This window comes from Ursus americanus, chromosome 28, assembly GCF_024610735.1.
Source record: "Ursus americanus isolate L20-20 chromosome 28, mUrsAme1.1.p, whole genome shotgun sequence".
NCBI lineage: Eukaryota > Metazoa > Chordata > Mammalia > Carnivora > Ursidae > Ursus > Ursus americanus.
Genome location: NC_142154.1, coordinates 20,260,074 through 20,285,700, shown reverse-complemented (window position 1 = coordinate 20,285,700; position 25,627 = coordinate 20,260,074). Strand labels below are relative to the sequence as shown.

General features: G+C 40.4%; 1 protein-coding gene across 3 annotated transcripts in view; it reads left to right on the top strand.

Moving 5' to 3' along the window:
* The window catches only part of MTMR10 (myotubularin related protein 10), a 52,043-nt gene that overhangs the window by 19,091 nt on the left and 7,325 nt on the right, over positions 1–25,627 (top strand). For 2 of the 3 annotated variants that reach the window (XM_045795352.2, XM_087856723.1), the window contains 12 exons: positions 211–347; positions 1,956–2,028; positions 2,949–3,091; positions 9,582–9,672; positions 16,419–16,590; positions 17,234–17,321; positions 17,405–17,493; positions 19,828–19,958; positions 21,202–21,271; positions 21,815–21,885; positions 24,042–24,211; positions 25,302–25,472. In XM_045795352.2, the coding sequence (XP_045651308.2) occupies positions 211–347; positions 1,956–2,028; positions 2,949–3,091; positions 9,582–9,672; positions 16,419–16,590; positions 17,234–17,321; positions 17,405–17,493; positions 19,828–19,958; positions 21,202–21,271; positions 21,815–21,885; positions 24,042–24,211; positions 25,302–25,472 (1,406 nt within the window). The remainder of the gene's footprint in view (positions 1–210; positions 348–1,955; positions 2,029–2,948; positions 3,092–9,581; positions 9,673–16,418; positions 16,591–17,233; positions 17,322–17,404; positions 17,494–19,827; positions 19,959–21,201; positions 21,272–21,814; positions 21,886–24,041; positions 24,212–25,301; positions 25,473–25,627) is intronic. The other variant, XM_087856724.1, reaches the window with a different exon arrangement.

Below are 25,627 nucleotides of genomic sequence, written 5' to 3'. Positions count from 1 at the left end.
CGTGCCTCAGTTTCTGTATCTTACAAATGGCGGGCAGCGCCTCACTGTCACTGCTGCTGTTGTGAGGATAAAAGCACTCCTGGCACCTGGTGAGCCTCTGGAGTTCATTCTTGGTCTCGTTGTCATGAAGTAGTCCTTGTAGGCCACACAGTGACTGTAGATATTTTGTGGTATAGTTGTAGCTCACACAATCTTTTTCTTTTTGAAAAGGAGAAATTGTCGTAAATGAAGTCAATTTTGTGAGAAAATGCATTGCAACGGACACAAGTCAGTACGATCTGTGGGGAAAGCTGATCTGCAGTAACTTCAAAATTTCCTTTATTACGGATGACCCGATGCCCTTACAGGTGTGTGTTGTTTGGGTGCTATTTAATTGTATCAAGGATTTGACTCTAAGCAGTACATACAATTACATAAAGCACAGATATGGAAAATTATAATGAAATCATTACATGATTAACAATGTTGGGAATGTATTATATTGAAATTCAGAATAAAGTGTAAGGAGACTATTGAGACTCAAGGAGTAGAATTAGTGAGATGGTTGAATCACCTTGCTTTTTTATCTCCTGCGATTATTGCTTAGATATCCTTTCAATAATGGAGTTAGTATTTTCTTTCTTCTACATATTTTAAACTGCTTTTAAAAATGAAGCTGTCCTTATTTTTTTACTAGTCCTAAAGAGAAGAGCTTAATTATTTAGCAAATAATTGTATAAACACAGGACATTTTATAGATTTCATAGTATTTTTAACTAATTCCTTTTCTGAAACATCAAATTCTAGTTTGAAATTTCAAATTTATAGTACAGTTAGAATGAAGAAAAGTATTAATAAAATTTTTCTTTAATAACCCTCTTGCCATTTTATAGTCTCACTGGAAAACGGTAGTACCATTTAATTTTGGTTTTTAAAAGTTCAGGTATTCATTTGATTTAACTTAAAAATTCTGGACTTTTCCTTGGCTGTTCTATTTTGGCTTGTAACGTGTTATATACTTTCATCCCCTAGACTTTTATTTATAATAGGAATTGTTCTCTAATCAAATATTTGGATATTAATGTAAACTTTTGACTGAAGTGTCTGACTTGGGATAAGTATATTTCATACAGTCATTCATTAGTTTACCAAAATATTTACTTTATATTTGTGCGTTTATTGCAAACCATTGTAGGTATATTTAGACTAAAGGCATTTACAGATACCTAGTGTGTAGACACACTGACTTATTTGGCTGTAGGCTTGGGTTTTTCCCCTTTGTTTTTAGCTTCATTATTATCTGTGGCTGCAGATTTCACTGTAAATGAAATGTGTGTACTTAAAATAGCTCACATGTCATACCAGTGATAGGGGAAATAAACCAGTGCTATACTGACAGCAGGGTAATAGCGTCAGCTATGTTCTCAGTTTAAAAATGGGTATAAAGTGTTTGTTGATGGGTTAAAAAAAAAAAAGCTATAGTTTGCCTGAAGATTTTTATTTCTAGTAGAATTTCTGCTCTACTTTCTAAAGAGTGATTTTCTAAAGTCTCCTTTGTAAAATCAAGCCATGATTTTACCCATTAAAATCTGATGACTTAAGAGTCTTTCTTTATTATTTAAATGACGGTTTAACCAGAACTAGATGTGCAAATGGTTGCCTATGAAGTGATTGGTAATATTACATTTCTTGGATATTATGGTATTATCGTATACAGTTTAACCTCATTTCATATTTAAAAGTATGGAGAGAAAGGTGGGGAGAGTGTGAACACAGCATGTTTCTTTTACCTTTTCATGACTGAAGTGTGTTCTAAGATACTCCCTCCTTAGAACTGTCACAGTACTGCAGACAAAAGCTTTTTGTTCTTTTTAGAGATAGTCATCATAGCTTCTTATCATGTGTAGAAGCAAGGCTGTTACTACCATTTGAGGTTGTTGGGGAAAAACTTAACATGAGCATAATTTTTATTTCAGAGATTCCATTACAGAAACCTTCTCCTTGGGGAGCATGATGTCCCTTTAACATGTATTGAGCAAATTGTCACAGGTATGTAGTATTCCTTACTAAGTCCATAAAAGCTAATTCTCAGGAAGTATTGCTTGAAGCATCACACCTCTCAAATATTTGGGTTGGAATTTTATTTCTGTAGGTTTATGTTTTCCCCCTATTTTTTGAGTCCCAAGAATATTAATGAAAGAGAAGTCAATAAATTATTTTTTTAAACATTTATTTGTTTTAAGAGAGAGGGAGAGCAAACTCGAGCAGGGGGAGGGGAAGAGGGAGAGGGAGAGTGAGAATCTCAAACAGAATCCCCGTTGAGTGCAGAGCCTGATGCCGGGTTCAATCCCATGACCCTGAGATCATGACCAGAGCTGAAATTAAGAGTTGGACGCTCAACCAACTGAGCCACCCAGGTGCCCTGAAGTCAATAAATTATTTTCAAATAGAAATATAGCATATTTAGCTTTTTATGCTTTCTAAATATTTCCCCCCCCTTTTTTTTTTAAGATTTTATTTATTTATTTGACAGAGATAGAGACAGCCAGCAAGAGAGGGAACACTAGCAGGGGGAGTGGGAGAGGAAGAAGCAGGCTTCTAGCGGAGGACCCTGTGTGGGGCTCGATCCCAGAATCCCGGGATCACGCCTTGAGCCGAAGGCAGACGCTAAACGACTGAGCCACCCAGGCACCCCTATTTTCCTCTTTTTAATTAAAATTTTAAGCATTAAATGTATCTAGATGATGGTGGTTTTGTACAAAGATCATTTAAAATATAGTCAAAAGCAAAGTTAAAACTGATTCCCTTTCCAAGTTCTATAAATTGTAGACCAATATAGAAGATTCCAGAGAATCAGTTTTAAGTAGTGGGTAACCTTCTAATTATTTTCAGTAATAATTTGTTAAAGTATACTAAAGAGTAACAAAAAATAATTCTTACACATTTTTTCTTTATTTTTTCATTTTTAGTAAATGACCACAAGAGGAAGCAGAAAGTCCTAGGTCCTAACCAGAAACTGAAATTTAATCCAACAGAGTTAATTATTTACTGTAAAGATTTCAGAATTGTCAGATTTCGCTTTGATGAATCAGGTCCTGAAAGTGCCAAAAAGGTAATACTATTAAGCTTTATCACGTTTTGGGTTTCCTACTATATTACCAATATTACCCCGTTCTATATGGAAGTTCTCTTTTCTCAGTTGCTCAGGTTTTTTGTTTTTTTTTTAGGGGAAGTCATCAGATATCTCCGTAGGTAAAGTTAAAGCGAGGAATGTTAATAGAACTGTTTCCTTGGACTAATTTATGGCTGCTTTAAAGTATTCTGTATAGGTTTTTTATTTTTTGGGTTTTTTTTAATCAGCTCCTACAATACTAGAAACTGTGATGTGGAAATTAGTATATCTTTTGCATTTATACCATGACTAGCTGGTTTCTTTCTCGATTAGAGCCTTAGAAAATACCTCAGAACATCATCAACAGATTAAAAGCTAGACTGAAGTTACATAAGGGTTAGGTAAAGGTACAGTTACGGGAGAGGGCTAATAATTACTAGTGCTTTAAAGAAATCTTAGTGAATTAATTTGAGTGCAATTGCACAGGAACAGCTAAAAGCTAGGGACTTTTTAATTGGCTTTGTTTTTCTCCTGCCTTCCGGGGAATGTTTATTGCCTGCTCCTGGATTAAGATTCATGGGCAGAAATTCCCACTTCCTTGATCCCACATTTTGGCTTTGGCAGAGGAGTAAAGCTGGTGGACCTGATGCTCTACTGGGCTAATCTATGATGCAGCAAATGGAGAGAACACTTTCCAGGAAGAGTCTGCTCCCACACATTGGGAATAAAGGAACAGTTTCTTAGTGAAGTGGAACCTTCTCCCAGAAATGAGTCAGCTTTTGCACCACCCCACAATGCACCGGTGCATTTGGTTTTCTTGGTTAGTAGACATATTGCAGTGAATTTTCTGTTGATATCAAAATGAGGTCGCCAGAAAATTCTTAAGGCAGCTGTTTTCATACAATTTGGTGAGGACATTGTAGATTTATTTTTAGAACTTAGAATCAACAGTTTCTTCACAGGAAGGCAAACATAAGATAAATATCTGAACATGCTGGACCTCTAGAACTAGATTATCTAGCAGAGTGATGGCGGGTTCTATGGATGAAAGTTTTCAGGTGGAGTCTGAAACCATCTTTCGGCATGCTACGTTACCGAAAATTCAGCTAGGTAGCCGTAACTGGTTCACATTTTATAGGCCCCTTTCATCTGTTCAGTTCTGCAGTTTATGATTTTGGCATTTTACTAACTTGAGATGCCTACTCTTATATAGAAAGACTAAGACTAATTAGTTAGTAGGCTATATAAAAACATTTTAGCTGAGTTACTTTCTTGAGCTTAAATATATAATTGTAATTAGTCAAAGCATCAATAATCTACATATGAAAATCTTAATTTCAAGATGTATAGCATTTCAAAAATAGGGACACCATAGAACTTAAGAGATTTAGTAGGACAGGATTTTTTTTTAAGTAAGAAACTGATACAGTGGCCCAATACACTTTCAGAAAGTTTCCCTCTCTCCCACTCTCAGCTGTATTTTTCAGATGATTCTGTTTCAGTAATTGGAAATCATACTTACCTGGCTTCATTCTTGAGCCTTCTAATAAACACCTGCTGGTCATTTTTAATGTGTGAGGCAGTGTGCTTAGTTGAGAAGATAGATCATGACAAATGAAAATTGAATAGTGGCTCAAAGTAGTGGCATAAAAGAAGTTTTCACGTAAGTGATTAGTTGCCAAATGAATGAAACAGTAAGTGCTCTGGAAATTCAGGATATCCCTTGTCTGTTGTACTGCTGGTAAGTGATGAAGGGGGCCACACTGAACTGTCTGCATGAAACAGCCTAGTCCAGCTATTTATGCCCTTTCCCAAGACTTGTGGCACAAATTCTTTCCCCTCTGTCTTAAAATATTAAAAGCATGTAACCTCAGGCCTGAAAGAAATGCTCTTTTTGTCTTTTGTACAGTCATGTTGTGGGGAGGGGCAGGTACAGGAAAGAAAATTAGAGGCAATAAGAATATAAATAGAGAATTTTCCCCCTGATTTACGTTTCGAACACAGAGGTTAGGGCATGTGTGCTGCCAAAGCTCGCTGGCTTCATGAGTTAAAAACAAGAATTCTAGCATATTCTTTTATTTCAAGTGAAAGTTTTCATCTAAAATTAGGTAACAGTTGGGAAGTTACAGCTTGATTTTACCTCCCGGAAATTTTGAATGCTAAATTTTCTCTGGAAATGCTCTGATTTTATAAGTTGTTTTACAATGACCAGATGCACATTTGGAGTTCGCTGGTGGGTCAACCACTGATTAGCTTTGAAATACCAAAAGCATTTATATTTCTATCTGAAATATGAAATCTCAAAATGCTTAATTGGTTCACGTTTTGTTAAAAACTACTCTGTAACCTTCTGGTAGGCTAGTTGGTGTTGCCTAAATTGTGTTATGACAAAATTAGATTACACTGTGCTCCTGCATCCATTAGCATTCGTCCTCCTCATCCTTGGTCTGTCACAAGTAAATAAGCATGTTTGGAACAGATCTGTATAAAGGAAAAGGGAGTTTGATATTGCAGAATTGGATGTCTAGCCTCAAAGCAATTTGGAGCCACCCTTCCCTTTTGAAGAACCTCTATTCAGAACTGAGGAGAAAAAAAAAAAAAAAAAATGTTTTTTACTGATTTATCACTTATAAAATATATATGCGTGTGTACATATATATAAAGATGGTAAGTGAAATGTATGCCCTTTGTTTCTACTTTATTCTCAAGATGAGTTGGTTGTGAACCACTTGTCAGGCATACTTTCTAAAAGTGAAAATTCAGCCCATCTACTTGAAGAATAAGTTGGCTTTCCTGAACTTTTTTTTTGCCTTGAATCTGAGACTTAACTCTTTGGTGGCTTTCAGACCACAAAATATAGGAAACCAGTTTTGTTTGCCCATGTTCTAGAACTTGATGAGGTTTGAGCTTCTCCACTGCTGCGCCCCCAGCTGGTCTTAGAGGAGGAACCAACTGTGGGTACTTCTGGCTTCTGTCCACAAGATTGTTCTTAGTCCAAAAATAACTTCAGAAGTAGTTTACTTTTTTCCTGCAATGAAATATTTATCATAATTTAATGTCTTTAATACCAAGATATTCTTCATTCCCTATGACAGCCAGGGCAGATGAACTATTTTCAGAAGCAGTTTTTAAAGATGCAGAGTTTTTCTAAAAATTTTTAATGCTTATGGAGTACATTGCAAAATTAGAATAATTTTACATGAAAATGAGACCTACTTTTTTAAGTATTTCAGGCTGATGGAAGCTAGGAATGTGGACATATGCTTTTTAAAGAGCGTGTATGGGAGAAGCTTGAGGGAGAAGATTCTTGGCTTTATTTCTCTTCTCAAAATGTCCTACATAACAGCATGAATGTAACCCAGGTAGCACAAGTGGAATGTGCCTTTATCTGGGTCTCCAGAGATACCCCTTGCTTAGGTTACACAGAAATAAGTTATACACACTTGTAATTACACTACTCAGTACCAGCTTTAGTTCAAGTTGTGCCCCCTCCCCCCCATCAGCCATTATGCAGGTGATTAAACCGTTTTGGTTTCACAAGATTGTTTATAGTCTTCTTGCAATGGAGATACTATTAGACATACTCATTTGTTTCCTAACCTTTATAAATATGTGCTATTCTAAAGGGCTTTTTAGAAATGGGCTACGTTGGGTTTGCCTAGTTGGGTTTGCTTTGTTTGTTTTTTGCTTTGTGACCATAAACAACATACTCCATAATGATCTGTGAATTTCTTTTGTGTAAACAAGGCCTGTGGCTGCTTTCTAAATGTGTTAGACAACGTGATATGCTCGTTTCATTGGCTTAGAGCATTTTCCTTACTATGTTAGTAAATAATTTTGTCAACTAGTATTTTTAGCGCAGCAGCTGGTGTGCACAGAGCACCTTAAGGAAGCTACTGAGAAAAAGCAGAAATGCAGCAGTCTTCAGGTCTTCACTCAGCTCTGCACAGAGAGGTCTTTTCTGGTCTCCTCTAAATTATTAACCTGCTCCCTTCTCTGCCTCACCATAACACTTCATATCCTTCCCCTGCTGGACTTCTTTTTCCTTTAGCACTTACAATGATCTCACATACTGTCGTTTTTCTTGTTTCTCTTGTTTCATGTCTGTCTTTCCCCCTAGAACATAAGCTTCACGAGGCTGGGGATCTGTGTCTGTGTTGCCCATTGCCGCAGCCCAGGGCTTTGGATGTGGTGGATGTGTAGGAAATACCTGTCGAATGAATGACAGAGGTAGCATCTGCCCTTGAGGGATTGAATTAATGGTGGAAGTAAAAGAACCCTTATGCCCTTTTCATCTACACTCAAAACTATGTCATGAAGGCTTTGAAATTCATTCAGCTATACAAGCACAGCTAACTGAAGAGACACTTCATATCAGAGCGGTTGTTTTTCAGAGAGAACGGAAGGGTTTCTGCAGTTAATACTGTGACATCAGCTTGGTCTAGGAAGGCCTGTGAAGAGATTGGAGTTGAACAGAGCTGGTAGTTTCAGAGACAGCATGGTTGGCTGAGCAGTGGAGAAGGATTTCCCGGCAGAGTGTGGCGGAGGAGGTGGCTGGGAGGCAGGCAGGCAGAGTGTGCAAGGGTGTTGTTCTCTGCAGGAGACCACTGTGGGAACATTGGGAAAGGAAGGGATGTCTGGTAGAGGAGAGCCAGCTTGGTGAAGAATCAAGAATGAGAAGGTTTCTTTTATTAGGCAGGTATCTGGGAACTACAGCAGGTTATCTGGGGAACAAAGTTGTTGGTCAGAATTCATCTTTCGAAGAGACTTCTTAGGCATTGTGAATTTTTTTTTTCCAGAATGTAGGGAAGCTCACAGAATTGCCAGGAGGTGAGTATGGCTTAAGAATATGGCTGTGGTAGTGCAGAGAAATGGAACAAAAATGAAAGCTAACCTTGAGGAAGGTACAACAAAGCTTATAAACTACATATGGTGCCCAGAGGAATAGGAGGTGGCTGAGGACTTCATCAAGGTACCAATTCCAGTAGTTTCGCTGCTAGAAGAAGCTCTCAAGGAAGACTGTTGGACAGAGTAGAGATGGGAATGTAGATTACCATCTCCTACTTGCATAAATGGGACTGTTCTAGAAAGCTCTCCTTGTAGTCATCAAGAAAATTGAGGTATTACATTAAAGTTTCAAGAACCTTTTGTTACTGTTTTTAGTCAAAATTAAGCTAGTGGTAAACTCTGTCCTCTTATTTGTACATATATTCTAATTCAGTAAGACAGGAAACATTTTGTAGAAGACTTTACAAGACTTTTACAAGAACTTGACACATAGTTACCTGTTAGTAGAATTTGCATCAACCCTCCCACACACCACTAATTGACATGGACTAACAATTAACTAAACTTTTCCTGCTTGCTCACTGTGAAAAGTATATTGTTCTGGCTTAATGCTTTTCCTTCTACATGATATTTAATCTTTTTAAGATCTTCTCTTCTCTTCTCTTCTCTTCTCTTCTCTTCTTGCAAATGTCTTAAATTTCTTCTTTCTGCTCCAATCATTTAAGAGTATTTTCTTCTGCAGGCTAGTCCAGGGCATTGTCAACGTAGAGCACTGTCCGTCCTTCCTTCTCTCCAACAGCATTTGGGACTAATATCAACCATATTTCCATGTATGGAGCTTCTGCAGAGGCCAGGCATGCATTAAGATTATTAATCCTTAGCATAGCCATAGATATTATCTTCATTTTACAGTTGCACAAACCGAGGCTCAGAGAGATGAACTGATTTCATACCATTTGCATGGCAAGTGTTTGGTAGACCATAGGATTCAAGCCCTGATCTGTTCGATTGAGAAGCCCACACTTTCTCTACCCTAGACATGGTCTCAAACCAATTTCTTAAACACAGTTGTTTTGTTTTGTTTTTTTGATGTACCTCTTTGAGCCACCCTGTACTTTTGGGTTTCTTGCTAATTTTCATTTTTTGTGATTGTAGCTTTTTTATTAAGTCTAGATTGTTTTCAGTCCATCAGGTATGAACATTAAAATTTCATACCTTACATTAAGCCTTCCAGATTGCTGGTATTAAGTCATTATAGTCTACCAGAAATGAAACTTTTAAAATCCTTTCTTTAGGAGTGTATATTTGTGTGTGTGTGTGTGTGTGTGTGTGTGTGTGTGTGTGTGTGTGTATATACATGTGTATATCACTGCCTTTTTGGAGAATGCTTCTTTAGGTTTCAGGTTTCTTTTTTTGAATAAAATTACTTTCCTGTTAAAATTCAACTCCGCAAACACTTACTAAATTCTTACCATGTACTCCCTAAAGATGATAAACAGTGTCCTGGGAGCACAACAATGAATGAGATACCTGGCCTTAAGGAGCTCTTTCACATTCTAGGTTCAACAGTAAAAAACATGTAAATAAGTACCTATAATCACTGGCCCACCCAAGATGATGCTCCCCGTAATCAAGGCCTTATTGTACATTTCATTTAAATAAGTGTGTTCAAATCAAATTCTAAATGTAGAATTTTTCCTAGGTATGCCTTGCAATAGCTCATTATTCCCAGCCAACAGACCTTCAGCTACTCTTTGCATTTGAATATGTTGGGAAAAAATACCACAATTCAGGTAAATATGAAAATATTAAATATTGTGACTAACTTTACATTGTATAAGTTTTATTCTTATGTTTATCAGAGGCTTCCAAGTACATAAGCTTTAATGATTGTAGAATTATTAGTTTCATAACTGCTGGAGAAGAAACCACTATATACTAAAAGAGACAATATTTGTTAGATGATTTCTTAGAAAGTGACCAGGAAGAACCTATAAGCAGCTATAAACATAGGCTCATAAGAATCATGTCAGGTCTTTTACCTACAGTCCCTGGCTTGTATTTTATGGTGAAGAAAGATCCCCCTCCTCCCTACTTTTAATTGACAGCTTGAGTTGAAATAATCTCACCTTTTAAGAAGACTGACAGAAAATTAAAAGGTATTTGAAATGCATGATCTTTTCTGACATGGTGTGATTTCGTGCAAAAGCTAAAGTAGTTAAACGTTTTAGTGGAGAGATCATCATTGAGATCATCAAAATACTGACTTTATATTTCTTAATAAGATTGATGAAAGAAAGAGGAGCATTTGTCCAAAGGACAAGTATATTCTAGGCAGTTTTTGTAAAACTAAAATAGTACTGTTCATATACTGAATATGTAATTACTCAGTGATGACATCACCAAGGAAATTCCAGATGATCATGTAATTCTGTACATTTCTTATATGCAAATGTAATTTTAATCAACCATTTAAAAAAATCTCATAAAAGGATAGAGGAAAAACAAAGGGGTCAGTCTCATATTAGTCTCTTGTGGATTAGGGACCACACATCAACTCAACCTACTAAGGCACGTGTTCTCCCACTATTAAGGAAGAAAATTAAATCAGTTATGTATTTACAATGAAAGGTCATTTCACCCCAACATGGTCTGGACGGGGATCTTACAAATTATTAATTGTACTGGCCTTTCATTTTATGATCTCGAAACATACTGTAGTAATTTAATTTATGTAATAAAAGCATGTTTGAGTATCACTATATTATAAATACATTAAGATGTAGGAACAATACAGAGTATCTGCAGATGCATATGGTAAAAGTATATTTTCACTACTTTAAAAGATACTTGTAAACACCATAGAGATGGTATATGAAAGTCATGCTTTGCAGGAGTAGCTTTTATCATACGGTGCTGTATTTATAGAAATTGGATGACAAAGTATTTCTAATTTAATTAGAAATTTGATAAGAAATATCAAAATGTAACCAATTGTAACTTAGGCTTGAGCAAAATAATTAATTTTTAAAGTTTATTTCTTAATATAAATTACAAAATTCACTGATTGTCTAAACAAAAGTCTTGTAGATCCTGCACTGCTCATTAGGTGAATATTTCTTTGGATCATCATCAAGCTACAGACCATGATCATCAAGGTTATTTTCAATAAGATCCTCACCTACACTTGCAAGAGAGTAGCTGAAATGAAAGTTTCAAAAGAGGTCCAAGAGGCGTAAGAGTCTTTGATTCCCACTTTATGGTACAGATCAATTCTTGATGCTGTTTTTTTCCTAGTAGAAAAGATTCCGTCCAGGATATAGATCCATGATTTCCGCAGTAATGTAATGATCCTGAGCTCAGCATATGCAGTAAACTTCATTACGCATTTGGGAACCTGATGCCTGCTCCAGTTACTTTGCAGTTTTCTTCATCCGTTCCTTGTGGGCATCTCTGGGTTAATAATACTTTAAATAGTTATTCTACCCACAGCTCTTCTACTGCCGGGTTTTCTTATTTATATCAATCAGTTCTGTATGTCTTCTTATGTATAGCTTGTTGATAAAATTTGATAATTAATACTTCAAATATTCAGGAACACTTTATTACATCCTTCAGTCACCTCCTGCTTTGACAGGTACTTCATAAACATAACACTTGGCCAGAGTTTTGTTAAGATTCCTCATAGGGTAACACCCTTTAATATCCTTCCGTGCTGTTGCAGAAGCATAAACTGCATCCTTAAGATCAAAAGAAGCCTGAACTATCCACACACTGCAGTCAGAATTCATTAATTTGTGAGTGAAAGATGCCCAATAATCCACTCTTGAACTTCTGGATGCCACCTTGATTCATTGGCTGGATTAAAGAATAAAGAAGTCCTTTTTGCAGGCAGGTAGGTGACAAAGCTGTTTCCACGAATAAGATCTGAAGTTAGAGGATGTCCCCTGCAGTTGTCTAAGGAAAGAATCTTTTAGATGGCCTTAGGCACTCTAAGGTTTTCTTCCATGTTCAGCATCCCTTGAGTGAAAACACCATCTCTGCAGAACTCATCCAGGTGCTTCTGTGAGGATCCCGAAGGAAAGGGACAATGCATTGAACCCCCAGGCTGGGAACCCCTCAGGAGGCGCTGGCACAAACAAGCACAGTGGTTCTGGGTTTTTTTCTTTTTTAACTTGAAAGAAACCACAAGGACTCTGCTTTCATCACTCAGGTTATTATTGGGCAAATAATGTCACAAAAGTACAGATTGATCTTTGTGATAAAATTGATAAGATGTCAGATTATGTTTCCAGTCTGAAGAATTGAAAACCTCATGGAGTTGGGGCGCCTCAGTGGCTTAGTCAGTTAAGTGTCCAACTCTTGATTTTGGCTCAGGTCATGATCTCAGCATGGTGAGATGGAGCCCCACATCAGGTTCTGCCCTGGGCGTGGAGCCTCCTCAAGATTCTCTCTCTCCCTCTTCCACTGCCCCCACCCCCCCCTAAAAAAAAGAAAGAGAAAGAAAGAAAACCTCATGAAGTTATCTGCAGCCTCAATGTTAGTAACTCTACTCCATGGCAGACATTGAGCTTGCAAATGTTGTGATTGTAATCTCAAGTTATCATGTAGTCTTACAGCAGAAAATGTACTTTTCAGTGCTTTATTTTGTAATTTTATCCTTTTTATTAACATAGGCCTTGATATTAGATTTTCCATTAAATGCTGCTTTGAAAACCACTTACAGAGTACGTAGTCTATTTGAAATTGTAGAAGAAGTTTGTTGCTTGTCAGTTCTAAGATTCTCAGTGTAGCTATACATGGTTGTGATCGATCCTTCTGTCTCTTGAATACTAGTGTTTCCCAACCAGCCTCCTGTATCAGAATCCCTGGAAGAACTTTTAGACATGCAGCCATCCCAGCTCTGCCCCAGGCCCAAAGTCCAAACCTCCCAGTCAGAACCACTTCACTGACTCACCCTGTCAAACTTCACAGCTCTGTTTTTACCCTTGTCATCCTTTATGACTCCTGATTTCTACAGTATCCTCAAAGCAATAGGCTTTCTTCTCATATGTTGACCACTTTTATTGTCTTTGCTATTCTAAGTATAGATGGGGCTAGTTAAGTGGAAATTCTCTGATAATTTCGGTGCAGCATGGGATTAGACTTCTGAACTGTATCACAGAAGATAACCAAGGTGGGGCACACCTAGGTGGCTCAGTCGGTTGAGCACATTCAGCTCTTGATTTCGGTTCAGGTCATGATCTCAGGGTCCTGGGATCAAGCCCTACATCGGGCTCTGCGCTTGTTGGGAAGTCTGAGGATTCTCTCTCTCTCCCCCTCTGCCCTTCCTCCATCACCCCCTCCCCAGCTCATGCGCACATGTGTGCGTGCACTGTCTCTCACTCTCGCTGTCAGATAAATCTTAAAAAAACAAGAAGAGCAAGAAGAAGATTGCCAAGGTCAGGAGTGCTTACTATCTAGTTTTCACTTTTAGTTGGCTGAGGAGCTGTCCGAAAACCTCAGGTAACTCTCAGGGAAGCTGGATCTTCCAGACATGACTGATTTTGCCAGTCTGTGGTGCACCCGTTAGTAATCCACTAGTAGAGCAGGCCATAGGCATCAGGCCTTTGGGACTTTCTAGAAGGCATTAGAATTTCCAGACTCTCTAATGCCAGATTAAGTATCTGCTACACATTCTCTAATAAGCTCTCACTGAAGAAGATGTAGAACATATAACCTAGTCCTGATTGTTGAGAAATGGACAGGTTTTCAACAACCGAAATCTGTAAAGTAGTAAACAGTGCAGTATTCTATAGTTTTTGTCACCCGATGTTCAGAAAATTTATCTTTTCATGGTTAGATCTTGAGACTAAATCTTGCCAGAGAAACAGTCTTGTAGACTGTATGTTCTCAGCCTAGCTTACTAAAGTGTGTAACTTCAAAACACTCAAAAGTATTCAGTTCTAGACTCCTAGCTGAGGGTATCCTGCCAAACTATTGATATAGCTCTTTAAAAACGGTGAATTGTGCTCTTTATACTTCTTTTTTGGTGGTAGCTGTCTCATTGCGTGGCGAGGACCTCTGGTACAATGTTGGATAGTAATCAGGATAGCAGGCATCATTTCTGTTCTGGATTTTGATAAGGATGATGTTTACTGTGTGTCTCTGGTAATTACCCTTTGTCAAGTAAGGAATTTCCCTTTTATTCCCAATTTACTGAAGTTTGTTTTATTAAATTACGAGTAGGTGTTGAACTTGAGCAGATATTTTTCTGCACTTTGAACTGATCATATGGGGTTTTTTTTTTCCCCTTTAATCATATGAATTGCTTCTGTTTTCTAATGTTGACTAGCTTTCTGTGGTTTTTGGTGTTCTGGAACACCATGTGTAAAGTGATGGTGGCCTGGACATTCCGTGAAGGTTCTGCATCCTGGAGAGATTACAGCTCTTGAGTTCTTCAGCATACTTTCCAGATGTAGCTACTCTGGAGAAGGCTCAGAGATGGAGTGGCACTCCAGGATATGTGCTTGCTTTAGCATTTTAATATGAAACAAGTTCTGCTGAAACCAGAACCACTGGGTAATTTTGATGCCACTTAAAGTATAAAATTCAGAATTCCTAGCGTGGTGCATAAGACCGTTTCTAATCTAGAGTAGCGCTGTCCAGGGAGGGAAATGCCTCCTCTGCATCGTCTGCTATAGGAGCCGCTAGCTACATACAGCTGTCGAGACCTGGAAATGTGCCTGGTACAAATGAGGACCTGCATTTTTTATTTTATTTTATTTTGTTGTCTTTCGGTTTAAATCACGTGGCTAGTGGCTACTGTTTTGGGCAGCACAGACCAAGAGTCTTGGCCCCATCTCATTTTCCAGCCTCTCTTCTGCCATCCCTTGCATCCCTCATGCTCTAGCTGCATTTCATGACTGGATGTTATACAATTATGCTGTGTTTTTGGTGTTCTGCTCTGCCCAGCATGCCTACCTCCTTATCTCACCAGCCACCTGGCAATGTTTGGCTCATTCCTTAGTTCTCTGTTCAGGTGTGGTCAGGTCCTGAGGCCTCTCCTGACCCAGCCTCCGTCTCCAGTGAACGCTAAGGGCATTCTTCTCTGGGCTCTCATTGCACTTGTACAGCCAGCTCACTGTGACTGGTGCTGAGCTTACCTTCCACCATCTTGTTGGCGCTTTCAAGATATGGATAAAACCTTACTCATTTTTAAATTTCCAGGCCTTAGCACATGGGAGGGTCTCCAAAACTACCTGTCTTGCACCAGGTGTTAAGAAATGGTCCACAGAAGTGGGCATGGCATGTTCATGGAATAGTGAAGGGGTTTCCATGGCTACAGGGGAGCACGGGGGTTAGGCAGTAATGAAAGGTCAGGTTGATTATCTAAGGGCTTTTTAAGCAAAACCATTTAGTTTTGCTTGAGGAAGTTGGAAAACGAGCATGAGGGAAAGTTTGGGACAAGGGTATAGCACCATGAAAGCATGATTTTGGGGAATTGTGTCCTGTAGCAGGCTGCAGCTGGTTTGAGTGCCGCAGAACATCGTGTCCTGCATGTGGGGCTGGAGACTTGCCACCACCATCGCAGCCTGCACCGTGACACACAGTGAGACACTGGACCAGGAAAGATCATGCCGTCTGTCGGCCCAGATTACCAGGGTAGATCAGGCTGACTGCTGAGATGCCCTCTTTCCTCCCGCTCACTCTGCTGGCCTTCTTGAAGCTGTGGGCATCTCCCAGAGGACAGCAGTTCTTCTCGATGAGAGAGGGCTCCTTGCTAAGGAGATTCAAGTGTGGGCTCTCTGCAGAAATCCCCAGATGGGAGTGGCCCTCTGGTGGAGCAGAAGGAACCCTTGTGGGCTTATCAAAGGAAAATGGAGTAGATATAGGGAGAGCAAGAATTTTTTAATGAGCCACAGAAAAGAGTAGGGAGTCAGTATTAGAAGGATGAAAGATTTGGTCGAGAACAGACAGGATTGGATGCATTCGTTGTTCCAGGCAAAACTGTGGGGAAAATGAGCCATGATTTGAATTGACCCCACAGTTTAGGGCAGGGGGTTAAGGGAGGCTCATGTGTGGCTTCCGTGGAATGGTAGGGATAGAAGATCGTTGAAAAGGAGAAAATCTGGGCAGCTGGCATTGTTCATTGTTTTGGGAAGACTGTCAGTAACGGAGGAGGGAGAATGTGTATAGCACAGTAGCTGGAGTGGTGCAGCTTGGTCAAATGAAAGTCTTCAAAAGCAAGGTGACCTATTTGTGTTTGAAGGCGGAAAAGATAGAGCCAGTAGAAGGACAGAAGAACGTTAACGGTACTGAAGGGGTCAGGAAAGAGCTGGATAAGGACGAGACAAAAGGAGTTCTGACAAGAGGAGGGCTGCCTCTTTCTCAGGACCCTTGGGAGCAGTCGGAACATCTGAGGCAGACTTGAAGGACCCGCAGGGAGGAGACGTCCCATCCAAGTGTGTTCCTGACGGGAAGCACCGAGAGAGGAGAGGACACATGGGACGAAATGTGACTATTGAAACAAAATTAATAATATTGCTTTTCCTTGTAGCCAATAAAATTAATGGGATACCCTCAGGAGGCGGCAGTGGACCTGGTGGCGGCGGCGTCCAAAAAACTCCGCTCTTTGAGACGTACTCAGACTGGGACCGAGAAGTCAAGCGGACAGGTGCTTCCGGATGGAGAGTTTGTTCTATTAACGAGGGTTACATGATATCCACTTGGTAAGTCCAATTTTAACAACCTTATTTATAGCTGGGAATGACGACTTATGAATAATAGTCAAACTCTGTTCTCTGATAACTTTCACATTATGGTGAGTGGAATATTTTTTAATAGTGCTTTTGTGACTATTTTAAAGATAAGGGAAGAAGAGAGGAAGGAGGATGTGTTGTGGTGCAGTGAGCCTGCCCACTAGGAATTGCTTTCCAGGCAGTGTCCTGCAGTCCGGGTGTCTGGGGATGGGAACGGTTAGAAGAGGGAGCTAAGGAGCTAAAGCTTCTTAGATTTGTGGATTTGGTTAGGTTTTATCTTGTGTGCCTTTTGTCCTTGCCCATAGAGAACAAAGGTGGATATGTTTTTCAGAAACTGAATACATCTTTGATTAAAAATCACTTTGGAGACTATTTCAAACTCCTTTGGGTATTTTCCCCTGCTATATATATGTTTTGTGATAATTGACCACATGAAACATGTTTTAGGCAGAGATGTCTGGGGTCAGCCCTGTCTTCCACGGTAGATGCCATGTGGCCGCCAAGTAGGGTACACGTTAAATGGGGATAAATGTGTATATATGGGACCTGCAAAGCACCCTTGCCTGCCAAAAGCATAGGACTCTTAGGTTACGGTTTGCTTTGTCCTCTCCAGCCTTCCAGAATACTTTGTAGTGCCAAGTTCTTTAGCCGACCAAGATCTGAAGATCTTTTCCCATTCTTTTGTTGGAAGAAGGATGCCAGTAAGTGATGTCTATTGGATTTCATTCGCACCGATGTCTTTTTTTTTCTGCCCAGTTTACTAAAGGCTCTGCTTCCCTCCTAGCTGTGGTGCTGGAGCCACTCGAATGGCAGTGCTCTTGTGCGAATGGCCCTCATAAAAGACGTGCTGCAGCAGAGGAAAATTGACCAGAGGTAATCAGGACGTGGCCACTGTTGCTTCAGACATTTTTAGTTGTGATGAATGAGTAGCTCCTAACTACTTGAAAATAGTTGGAAAATGGCATAGTTTTATTAATTAGTTAGCCCCATATATTCTCTACATGAATTACCATTTTGAAAAAAATGTACATATATTAAAATTAACATTTAAGTTATACTAAATATAAGTTAACTCTTTGGCTTGTAAGACACTGGAGGATCTTACGTTGCTGATGTCTTGTTATAACAATGTCGCCTTTAACATACTTCCAAAGTGCAGGGATTTCCAGTTGAGATACTTCCGGATAAATCAGACTTTTCTATTAGTTCAGTGTGTCTTTGGTGTTAGAGTCACAGTAGCTTAGATGATGGTAAGCTGTCACAAACAAGTCTGGCGTCGTCTGCTGAAGTCACCAGTAATCCCCGTATCGTTAAAGCAGTAGGCATTCAGCAGTTGGCGGGCATCACTACTGGTCTGTCTGTCCCTAAAGTGCTCTGAGGCCTAGGCTCCTGCCGTCCTGCTCGCCTGCAGCCCCTTCCTCACCGGCACTCTGCCTCCCGCAGCCCTGGCTCTTTGCAGACTGCCTAGAACCTGTCTGACGCCACTGCTGTCGAGTCTGTATTTCCTTCCTAAAGAAGTTCATCTGTGGCTGTGGCTTTAGTGACCATCACATTTCTGTCTCTAACGTGACATCTTCCATGGAAGTCTCCAAGGCCCTTTAAACTCATGAGGTCCAAACCCAGATTCCAGCACATGGGCACCACGCCCTCTCCCGGCCTGCTCTCAGAAACCCGGGAGTCATCCTGGATATGTTCTCTTTCGCTTCCTTCCCCACGTTCAGTCCTTCATCAAATTCCGTCTCTTCACTTTCTCGAAATCTTACAAACCCGTGTGTGTCCACCACTCCCCGGTGCGCGGTTGGGTGCCCTCATTTCTTCCTTCCGTGTCTCATGCATTACCACGCCTGTTGCTCCGGGCCCTGGCCCCATGGACTGCCGGGCTTTCGCATCTCATGACATTCGCCAGCACCGTTCCCTTCCGGGCTGCCTTTCTTCATGCGCTCGCGCATGAGTGCAATGAGGGAGCGCTCGAGCGCTCTCTACCCGACCTGCTGAGTGCCCACTCATTCTTTATATCTCCATTTGAATATCACTTCCTGAAGATAAGCTTTCCCTCACCTCCTAGTGTAGACCAGGCCTCAAGTTACACATTCTCCGTGGCTCTCTCAGTTTTCTTCAGAACACTTATTTCGGTTTTTAATTGTATATGTGTGTTAGTTTGATTTCTGCCCGTCTTTGCTACTAGGCTGTGAGCTGAAGGGACTATGTGCACACACCTTTGTACATTCAGCACTCAGGAAGTACCTGCCATATCAGATATTTATTACTTACTTTATTAGTAGTATTTATTGATACTTACTAAATAGATGGGGAACAAAGGAACAGATCTTAGAAAACCGACTCAGAGAGCCTCTGTTATTGGTACAGCCAGGTCTTGGGTTTTTTCCCATGCTGCCATACCTAAAAAAGCCAGGGCTGCTGAAGCAAATAGCCATCAAGTGAGCCTTCAGGTTTCTGGAAAGGAGGGTGACTGCCTTCGTGTAATCTTTGATGGATATTTTTTACCTTGGTTGCTTTGAAAATGACCTGTCAGTCGTGTCACTCTCGTAGGCCACTGTTGACTGCCATGTCTGCTGGTTGAGTGTACAGGGAGGGCCGCTGCTATTAGAGGGAAACCTACAGCGCTGCTGGGCGAGAGTTCACTCTAAACCCTTACAGCCAGTGGCATTTTTACCCTTTTAACTTTATGAAGCTGTGGATTGCTTTGATTCCTTTGTTTTTCCAGCTCTCCCACCCTTCATACGTAAGACAGATGCTCTTCATTGTCCAAGCTCTCTCTACCCCTTTCTCCTTAGACACCTCAGCTCAGCCCCACTGGCCTTCTCTAGGTTTCTCCACAGCAAGCTCGTGTCTACCACAGGACCTTTGCCCTTACTGTCCCTCTGCCTAGAACACTTGCCCACAGATCTTGCATGGCTCCTAGTCATTTGGGTTTTGGCTTCAGTATCACTTTTACAGAAAACCCTTTCTAGCCACATGACTGGAACTAGCCTGCGTTCACTTGGTGATGCCACCATGGCCTTCACGCCAGCCTGTTACTTTCTCATTTATCCTCCCACCACCAAGAATAGGAGCCTCGTGAGAGCAGAGGCCCCACCAGTCTTTTTCATCTGTCTCCAGCTCTTAGAATAGTGCCTTAGCTCATAATTGGTCCTCAAAAAATACGTGTGGCATTAATGAATGACTCATGGATTTTGTCTTTATTAGGATTTGTAATGCAATAACTAAAAGTCATCCACAGAGAAGTGATGTTTACAAATCAGATTTGGATAAGACCTTGCCCAATATCCAAGAAATACAGGCGGCTTTTGTGAAACTTAAGCAACTATGCGTTAATGGTAATTTCATTTTTATTTGCTTTTTGTGTATGTATGTATGTATATAGTGCACGGGGGATACAGCATTGCATGAGGTATGTCAGAAAAAGTGATATTTCTTGAAAATATAAAAATAGATATATTTAAGTAGAGGCTCATTGAAATATTTGTACAAATTTTATGTGACAATATCAGAAGCTCTTAGAAAAGGAAGTTTAAACTGCTTTTCGATTTGGAGGAAAAAAACCAATGAACTCACTTTCGAAGCATGAACTGTTGTAGTAGGATCCTTTTGTAAAAGCGCCAAGGAGAGCGACGAGCTACCTTACAGACAAACGTACTAAGTTTTTAATGCAGTTACGTTTGAGACACAAGCCTTGACACGGATTTCGGGCAGAGCCGTGTTGTAGTGTGTGCGGCCTCAGAGTTCTAATACGTGTGTTTGAGCAGGTGCTTCTCAGGTGCTCTGTGTGTCCTGGGGTGGGGGTCACTCTCAAGAAAGCATCTTTGGTATGAAGTGCGTCCTCCCTGAAGGGTGCCCGGAGAGAGCCCCCCATTACCCGGGAGCCAGGAGAGGCAGCCACTGTGGCAGGTCTGCAGTGATGTGGGGGCGCTGGCCTGGAGGGAGAGCAGGGGCGGGGGGGCGGGGGGGAGATGTTAAAAAAAAAAAAAAGTACAGTGACGTGCAGGACTATCAGCCATCTGGCAAGTGGAGTGTGACTAGAGCCTGGAGTTCGTGAGGTGAGAGACACCTTGAGACAGGCCGGGCAGGACTGGGCAGTGTATGCGAGCCCTGCCGGGAAGGTGCCCACGTTCCTGCCGCGGCCGCGGTCATGGAAACTGTGCGCTGCGAGGCAGTGCGGGCGGCAGGGGAGGCGGAGAGAAGCAGGGAGGGCAGGGTTTGCAGGCAGGAAGCCCCAGAATCCAGGCATGGGCTCACCGGGACGGCGGGAACCGCTGGCTCTTAGGAGGCAGAGGTACTGAGACTCTCCGGGGTTTCCCTGAAAGCCAGAGTGAAGGAAACCGAGGCCCAGGGCAATCCTTGTTTTGTTTTGTATAGAATCATAACACATCTTAATGTTTATATCATTAAATGGAAATGCATCATACTTTCTTAAAGCCAACTTTTAAATATGAAAAACTGAAGTTTTTTTGCTTAGCTTTGATATTGATCACGTAAAGTTGTTTAAAAAGCCTAAACGTGTGTGTGTATACATACATTATATTTATGTGTGTGTATATATATTTGCCATACTTATTTCAGAGCCTTTTGAAGAAACTGAAGAAAAATGGTTGTCTTCACTGGAAAATACTCGGTGGTTAGAATATGTAAGGTTTGTACAACCACTTTCTTTTTTTATTTTTTATTTTTTTATCTTTTTTTACTTGGAAATCATTACAGACTCAGAGGAGGTACAAAAACAGTACAGTGCTCCACTTGCTCCTCACCAGCTTCCCCCAGTGGTAACATCTTCCATAACTAGAATATGGTATCGAAGCCAAGTGGTACAGGGGCACCTGGCTGGCTCAGTCAGTTAAGCGTCTGCCTTCAGCTCGGGTCATGATCTCAGGGTCCCGGGATCGAGTCCCGCATCGGGCTCCTGTCCCCTGGCAACCACTGATCTCTTCTCCATCTCTGTTTTGTGATTATCATTTCAAGAATGTCATGTCCTTTTTTATAAAAGGGTTAATGAATTTCGTATGAAAGTCAAAATGTACTTTGTTGAATAATCACATAAATACTAATGAAATTCATAAGGGTTACTGGGAATACAATATAGTGAAAGATTAGGTGTGTTTGATTTCAAGTACTTTTAAAGGAATATTTATAGGGGAAATCTGATTTTTTAACAGTATTTTTCCCTTTCTCTTTTCAGGGCATTCCTTAAACATTCAGCAGAACTCGTGTACATTCTAGAAAGCCGGCATCTCTCTGTCGTCCTACAAGGTAATTTGTTCCTGAAAACAGTGGTCATGCCAGGCAGCTTGGTGACTGACCACAGCCCAGTCAATCACATGACACCTAGCCGTCTCTTACCATAGTGCCACCAGACACACTACAGCTTCCGCACCTCAGTCGAGAACAGCAGTGGTACCACAGCTTCAGGCAGAAGAGTAGAAAGGAGTCCAGTATTCTGCCCTGTGTTAAACCTTCCTTCCTGTAGCGTGAGAAGGGTGGGTCACAGCTCCTGCTGGAGTCATACAAAGTGTTAATCTTGGCAGAGCATCCTTTCTCTCTAATCTTGCTACGTTTCGAATTCATGCAAATTTTAGTTTAAATGCCTTTGGATCACACTGGATTGGACTCTAAAGAAATTGTTTGGTATCAAAAAATTGATGGAGTTGAATAGCCAATAATGTGAATTCTCTCTGATGTTTAGGAAGAGTAAAATGTAATATAAAAGTATTTCAGTTAAGCAAAGGATAATTATATGTGAAATAACTTTACGGCTAAGAGAATTTCTGAGCTTATTGATGATAAAGTTTCATAAGCCATGAACTACGTTATTTTATGATCTATTCACACTGCATAGTTTATGAACATGCTATGCTACTGAACCTTACAAAAGTATTTTTACCAACTATTGAATTTAACTGACTTGAGCAGAGTAAAGATATTTAAAACCCATAGGGGGAGAAAAGAATAGTGACGCACTATTTCAAGTAATCCTGAACCGATGCAATCAGAGTTATTTAATTCACAAATGCATGCAGAGCCCAGCAGCCAGTAATCTCTCCTCTCAGCCAGTGGGTGTTCTCATGTTCTCTGAGTGTGGATATCCATAACTTTTAGTAAATATACAGAGTACAGGTAGAGTTCAGAGTCCAGTTTTAGAAATTTTTTTATCACACCAAAAAGGATTCCTTGTGTCCCAGCCCCAGACAACCACTAATCTGCTTTCTATTTCTGTAGATTTGCTCTTTTGGGGTGTCTAATATAAATAGAGTCATACACTATGTGAACTGTTGCTTCTTGCTTCTTTCATTCAACATACATGTTTTTGAGGTTCATCATGTAGCATGTATCAGTTTGTTTCTTTTTGTTTCTGAATAGTATTCCTTTGTCAGTACCACATTTTATACATTTAGCTATTGATGGATATGGGGTTGTTTCCATTTTGTGGCTATTATGACTTACGCTGCTGTGAACATTCCTGTCTAAGTCTTCGTGGGGACATATGTGTTTATTTCTTGTGGGTAGGTGCTTAGAAGTGGAATTGCTCAGTTCTAGGGGTTACCATCCTTAGAGAATGACGTTGGTTGCAGGTTTTCACAGATTCCTCTTGTCAGGTTGAAGTACCCTTCTATATTCCTAGAAGTACCCTTCTATATTCTAGTTTGCTGAGAGTTTTCATCCGGAATGAACTTTGAATTTGTATCACACATGATTTTTATGCATCTAATGATTGTTATTTCTTTTTCTGATTGTTATTGTTATCATTTATTTTATTTATATGAAGTGTTACTTTAATTGATTGTTAGATTTTAAACCAACCTTGCATTCCTGGAATAAATTCTTGCATTCATAAGATAATTTGATTTACTCATATTTTGTTGATGATTTTATAATCTAATTACAAGGGGTACTTGTGGACAGTTTTTTCCTGATTTCTTTGGCTGGCTTTGATATTAGAATATTTACAGGCATTATTGAAAAGGACACCAGCTATTAAAGATGGGAGGAGAACGTTTGCCACCTTTTTAGATGACGGTGGATAGTCCCATCCCCCTCATTCACTTCTGAGTCACCATGTCTAGTTGCCAGTAGAAAGATTACATTATATTTAATATTCTTAGGAAACAGAAGTAGAGTGGACTCATGAAAGATTTCCGCCACAAACTACTGAAATGTAAAAAGTGTGAGGGCTATGCTCTATTTTCTGGGAAATACTCATGTCTAAAAAACTATCTCCCATTAAACACTAATTGATCTGAAAGTCTTGTAATGTTTTAGAGTTGCTGGAATCCCAGCAAACTTTCCTAACTTGGATTATTTTGAAGGCAGCCTAGGCAGAGAGTACTGTATTATCCACTTTACCCTTTCTTCCCTTTCTCTCAGCATTTTTCTATGTAGTAGTCATTTTCTTTCCATTTTCTTGACAGAGGAGGAGGGAAGAGACTTGAGCTGTATTGTAGCTTCTCTTGTTCAAGTGATGCTGGATCCCCATTTTAGGACAATTACAGGATTTCAGAGTCTGATCCAGAAAGAGTGGGTCATGGCTGGATACCAGTTCCTAGACAGATGCAACCACTTAAAGAGATCCGAGAAAGAGGTAAGGGAATTGTAATGCTCATTGGGAGGGAGTCTTCAAGTATGCACAAGAAAAAATTCATGTCCTCATGTGAAGAGGTGTTCTGTCTATAAAGAGAGGCGAGGAGCCTTATTAAATATTGCATTTGGTAACGCTTAGCTTCTTTAGTCTAAGACTGAACGATGGATTAACATCTAAATTGATGCACTTACGAAGATTATTGTAACTATATAGGTGAAATTAAAAAAAAAATTGTTGCATTTCTCCAAGTTGAAAACTACTTGAAAAAAATGCTGTATTATCACTTCTGCAGAGGAGATAATGAGCACATTAGGTATTTTGAAAAATCAGTTTTGGAATATCACATTTTCTTAAAATGGGGCACGTGTGGGGAATGGAAAGTTGGGGAAGGACGTCTTTGTAACAGCTGTGGGCATAGTGGCTGCCTTGGATGCAGAGGTGAGAGAGCTGTGAACGGCCCACCAGCGTCTCACGGACGTGCTTGTTGCAGAGAGCACAGTGTGACGCGTGCCGTCTCATGGCGCACGGCAGACTGCACCGTCCAAGGAAATCTCAGCAGTGACTACTTGACTTTTAAGTTGCCGGGACTCCAGGATACAGTCGCTGTCATCAGCTGCTGTCCTTGGGGATCCCCCATGTGATGTAGAAGCTAATGCCAACCGCTTCCTGAAACTCTGGGAAGTTTCTGGATGCTGAGCCTGCACGGTCCACCAGAAGCGAATTACAGAAGTTATTTTTTTCTTTGGGGTTACTTTTTTCTTTTTTTCATGTTCTAAAGAATTATTTCCAGGACAGGCTTCATCACATATTTTAGTGTCCCCCATTCATACAGTGACACCTGCCTGTTTACCTCGCCATTTCAACTTGATATGAGTGTTCGGAAAGGAAGGGCTGTGATGTCTGGCAGTTGAACCTACTTCTGAGCTTTGACATAAGCCCTGTTCAATCTGTCCGCATAGCCTTGGCTCAGTTTAGGCCGAGATTATTTTCTTAGTAATCTCTTTCTTAATATGAGCCATAAAGTTGGGAATAAATGGGGACAACTGAAGGACAACATTAAATGATCCCGTGTTCTGTCTGTGTCTGCCAGTCTCCCTTATTTTTGCTGTTCTTGGATGCCACGTGGCAGCTGCTTGACCAGTACCCGGCGGCCTTTGAGTTCTCGGAGACGTACTTAGCAGTGCTGTACGACAGCACCCGCATCTCCCTCTTCGGCACCTTCCTCTTCAACTCTCCTCACCAGCGGGTGAAACAGAGCACGGTAAGCGAGGCTGTGGCAATAGCGACTTCTGGGTCCGACAGCTTTTTTGTTGTAGAATTAAAGTACAATTAGCTGCATATTTAAAACATGTAAATTAAAACTATCTCAGATACCATTTTAAGCTGCAGTTTCTGAATGAATTAAAGACGTGAAAA